Source organism: Thalia democratica, chromosome 7, assembly GCF_965202585.1.
Source record: "Thalia democratica chromosome 7, ktThaDemo2.hap1.1, whole genome shotgun sequence".
Lineage (NCBI taxonomy): Eukaryota > Metazoa > Chordata > Thaliacea > Salpida > Salpidae > Thalia > Thalia democratica.
Window position 1 is genome coordinate 57,887,584 of NC_139171.1, and position 4,572 is coordinate 57,892,155.

A 4,572-nucleotide genomic window follows, 5' to 3' on the forward strand; every position below is an offset into this window, starting at 1 on the left:
GTTGTGCTATCCCTGAGAAAAAACAAAGTTATTATATTATTTTGTTTTTAATTATAATTTTCAAACAAAGACAATGCTTTATAGTTAGTTTTTGAATAGTTAGATATTAACCTGCAGACTGATTTCTAGAATGTTATCATTAGATAAAAAATTGCCTAAACCAGAGTTGAACACTTTGAGCACAGTGGTGACTGGTTGAAATTGTATTTTTTTTTGATGGCATAGTAAATTAGATTAGTAAAAGCTTAATTGACAAAGGAAACCCTGCACTAATAAGTTTTCTAACAAAAATAACAATTTAAGTAAACAAATAAGTAAACACTAATTATTGATCTATAAACTACAATTTTACCTAAAAGTGTTCGAATCTATTTTATTGCACTGCCTAATGCGTACCTTGTAGTAGAACATAAATTTTTGTGCAGAAAATATTTGTCATGAAAATAAAAACACAGAATTAAGAATAAGGTCAGTTTAAAGTAAATTGCTGCATGGTTTTAGAATAATGACATCTTTTTCGTAGTTTAAAATTTATGATTCTTGTAGTTAAACATAAACTAGTCTATGAATATTGTTGTTTTATAGTATCTTAAAAATAGATAAATTATTTAGTTAAACAAAAATAAATCATGACAAAAAGACAGCATTATAATAAATTTTGTATATGGCTTTGTTTCGAGATTCATCAATTATTTTGCTCTATACTTGTTCACTCTAGCATGAATTTTTTCAAATATTGTTAAACAGTATAAACTATTGCCAATGTAAAATACAGTCAGCAACAACTTGAACAGCAAACAGACTCGAAAAGGTGTTACAGCCTGCAACAACTTTTAATTAAAAAGCTTTTGAAGTTTTTAATAGGGTTTTGTAAAGGCTTAATAGTAGCACGACTATTTACATTCGAACAATTCAAATTGTTGAAAAAAAATTTTAAGGGTCACAGCTAAAAAATAATGTATAATTGTAAAAAACCATCGTAGGTCTATTTACGACCTACAAACAGTTTTTCTTTTTGAAAAAAAAAAAAGATATGCATAAATAAAGTTTTAAAGTACATCAATTCCAAAATTATCTTTAATTGTATATGTTTTGTATTAACACTCTTAACAATTAGGCCTACCATCGATTTTAAATTAACTTAAATATATTTTTTTTTAGTTATTGCCCTTAAATTTTTTTTTAAGACTTTGAATTGTCATGTAACCATACTTGATAGCCTTAAAGTTGTATGAGTAATAAAATATTTTTACACGAGTTTTTTACTTCATAACATATGAAAGAACGAAACAAATTAATTAAAGAACTAAATCTCAAAAGATAAAGTGTTTTCAAACAATTTTATAGAAAAAAGGTTGAGCGAAGTCATTTTTATATAAAATTTTAATATCAAAATACTTATTAGAATTTACTCTAAACTATTTTAAACAACATGGTACCAAAATATTATACCAAACGAAGGAAAAAACAAAACGAAAAGTTTAAGGAGCTCATTGAAGAAATTTCTATTGGTGAGGTTACCGAAGCATTACACAGCAACACTTTAAAAAATTTGCAGTATCATGAATTCAACTCTTTTAAGCAGCTAATAAACTTAATTAAAACTGGTAAGTACTTTTATTTTTTACTAAGCACAAATTGAAAAAGTACATAAGTATTTTTTTAGATAATGTTTAGAATAAAAATCTAAAGATATATTTCATACTTAACGTACTAAACTAATTAGGTAAAATGCTTGAAAACTTTAAAGAGTAAAAAATATACTTTTTTTAAAACTAAACTGTTGTGGTAGTACACGTTTTTGCTTAAACCTAATTAGTAATAATAGTTTCCAATCGCTTAACTTTTAACTATACTAAAACTACTATAACATATAGAAATACTCTAACTAAAAACAAATACAGCCAAAATATGTCTGATAAAAACAGAAGCATTTCGTTCCTTATACTTCGATTCCAATAATTTAGTATTAATCAGTATTCTTAATGATTCAGACCACTAAGGTTACTCAGGCTGTAGGTGATATTCCACTTTTAAAGTTTTTTTTTTGTAACTAGCAGTTTGAAATTCTTTGATAGTTTGCACTCAGATCTTGATTTGTATATTATTAATGAGTTAAGTCCGAAAAATAAACGTTTTAAGTTGGTTATAAGTAAAACAGATCTCGGGTACAAACGACTTAGACCATGTAATACTACTTTGATTTTTATTTACTTAAACTAGTTAATATTCTGTTCATATTTTTTTTTCTCGTATTCTTTTGAAATATCAAGTTTAATCACATAGTAATGCTTATTTTTTTCTTTTTTGTAATTTTAGTCCTACATTTGAATTGTTTTAGGCTAGTGTGTAATTAATCTATCACACCTATTAATTAAGCTATTTTGCAAAAGTTCGTTTTTCTTATTTTTAAAATGACACACCTAATTAATCGGTTGACATTAATGTTTTTTAAAATATAAATACTATTTTACTCATTTTTTTTCATTCTATCAAAGTCTAGTTGTATTTAATTAGCTGAAGCTTCAATTGTACATGAATAACTGTTTTTTGTAAATGTAATAATAAACTTTATACTTAAACGATTAAGTTAAATAAAAAAATTAACGTTAGTTTACAGAAGTTTAAAGCACATAATAATAGTAAACTTTATATCTTAAAATCAAAAGAATTGGCATTACAGCATAATGATTAAGGATCATACTTTGCTCTTTTTCGCTTAAAAAATGAATTAAGTTAAATTAACGTAAACTAAAGTTAATTGAAATAGCTTGCTACAACTAGTTTTATTACTAAGTGTAATATTAATATATATTAAAGTTTTTATTTTCAAAATGCTGAAATTTAACAACAGGTGAATTAAATTTAAAGAATGATAATACCATCCCATTTATGAAAATAACCCGACTTATAGAAGTTGAAGAAACAACATACATCGATTTTCTAAAAGAAAAAATAAACAAACGCAACGTTTTCTTTTTTTTAAACATATGTAAAGCTTTCTCTCTAAAAACTCTTTGTGAGTACATAATGTCAGTTTTAAAAAGCAACTTTATTACTTTTTCAAAAACAAAAAACTTTAATTCTTGTGACTACGTGACTTTTCAGAACGTCATCAACAGTTCAAAGCTGAACGTGAGCAATGAAGTTGAAGTTTTCGAAGCAATAGTCAGCTGGGTTTCTTATGACGAAACAAACAGAAGAAAGTTCACGTGTGACCTTCTAAAGACGGTTCGGTTACCGTTGCTGCCGCCTGCGGTCGTTGAAAAAGTTGTGGTAAACCACCCGTTTTGGGAAAGTTGTCAAAGTTGCCGCAAGCACATCGAAGGTGTCGTGAAAAAAGGTACGAGCTCTGTGGTCACCAGGTCGACCGACCCGCAGTTTCAAAACCGCTGGTGCGCGAACGAATACGTTCCTTTCAAGTTTGCCGCAAAACGGGTGTTTTTTGAAACTAGCGCCGGGTTCACCGTTGAGCAGCTCGGTTCAAACAGAAGCTCGCTGCAGGTCAACAATTTCGCGTACAGATTCAGCAAGTTCCGGCAACTCAACATAATTTCCAAGTATGACAAAAAATGGAAACAAGTGGAAGAAAGCTTTGACCAATACGCCGTTTGCTTCTTCATGAAAAAGTTTTACATACTGGGCGGCGCGGAATTCCAACAACGACTGGCCGTTTACGATCCGTTGAAAAAGTGCTACTCTTACGACCCGAAAACTGGCCGGGCGCGCCGCATTAAAAACTTGAGAAAAGCGCGGTTCGGCCACAGTTGCGTCGTTTTCAACGGCAGGATGGTGGTGACGGGCGGATGCAACAACTTGAAAAAGTCCGTCGAGGCTTACGACCACTTCGAAGACGAATGGTCGTACATGGCCGGTTTGACTGAAAGGAGGTGGGATCACGGGTCGGTGGCGGCGGGCAACAAACTGTACGTGGTGGGCGGGGAGGGTTGCGGCAAAATTTACAAAAGCTGCGAGGTTTTCGACCTTCGTTCGGGCAGGTTCGCCCGCTTGGTGAACCCCATGCCGCGCGCCGGATCGATCTGCGACGCTTTCGGGGCGAACGGAAAAATAGTGGTGAGAATGAGAAGGGGGAAGGGCGAGGTGGAAGTCGTTGTGTACGACACGACTGCTGGTGAGTGGTGCTCGGCGAACGAGCCGAAAAGCATTCCGTGGTATTCATCAGTTGTGCGTAGGTATTGACAGCCTTTGTGAATATAGATTTTAACAGTTGAATTAAATGCGATTTTTTATTGATTCGATTTATAGTAAAAGTTTTAAGAATTTAAAAGAATGTCTTTTCTTTAGATAGTTTTTATCAGTAACTTTTAACAGTCTAAATAATGTTTTAAGTAATCTATTGCTACATTAAAAACATTTTAGTTGTATAAATGGTATTAAGTATAGAACTTTATTAAATTTCATTAGTTTTACTAAAGCTTTTGTGTTATTTTTTTTTAATTTATACACCATAATAAAAGTTCTCGACTTGAATTTAAGAAGAATAATATCACTTCAAATTTTCATTTTATGTTTAGTATTAGTCAAAATAGTTCTTATAACAAAAAAAATAGC

At 30.8% G+C, this 4,572-nt stretch overlaps 1 protein-coding gene across 1 annotated transcript; it reads left to right on the forward strand.

The window, feature by feature from the left end:
• The first annotated feature begins 1,432 nt into the window (after window positions 1-1,432).
• On the forward strand, window positions 1,433-4,200 carry LOC145841659 (kelch-like protein 6). Its single transcript, XM_082949010.1, has 2 exons — window positions 1,433-1,516; window positions 3,109-4,200. The coding sequence occupies exons 1-2, from the start codon at window positions 1,433-1,435 to the stop codon at window positions 4,198-4,200; spliced, it is 1,176 nt and encodes a 391-aa protein (XP_082805136.1).
• The last annotated feature ends 372 nt before the right edge of the window (window positions 4,201-4,572 follow it).

Excerpts from the sequence above, each read along its gene's own strand:
- LOC145841659 (XM_082949010.1), top strand. The coding sequence starts at position 1,433 with ATGGTACCAAAATATTATACCAAACGAAGGAAAAAACAAAACGAAAAG. Across the intron at positions 1,517-3,108 it reads AAGAAATTTCTATTGGTGAG|AACGTCATCAACAGTTCAAA; the intron begins GTTACCGAAGCA and ends GTGACTTTTCAG.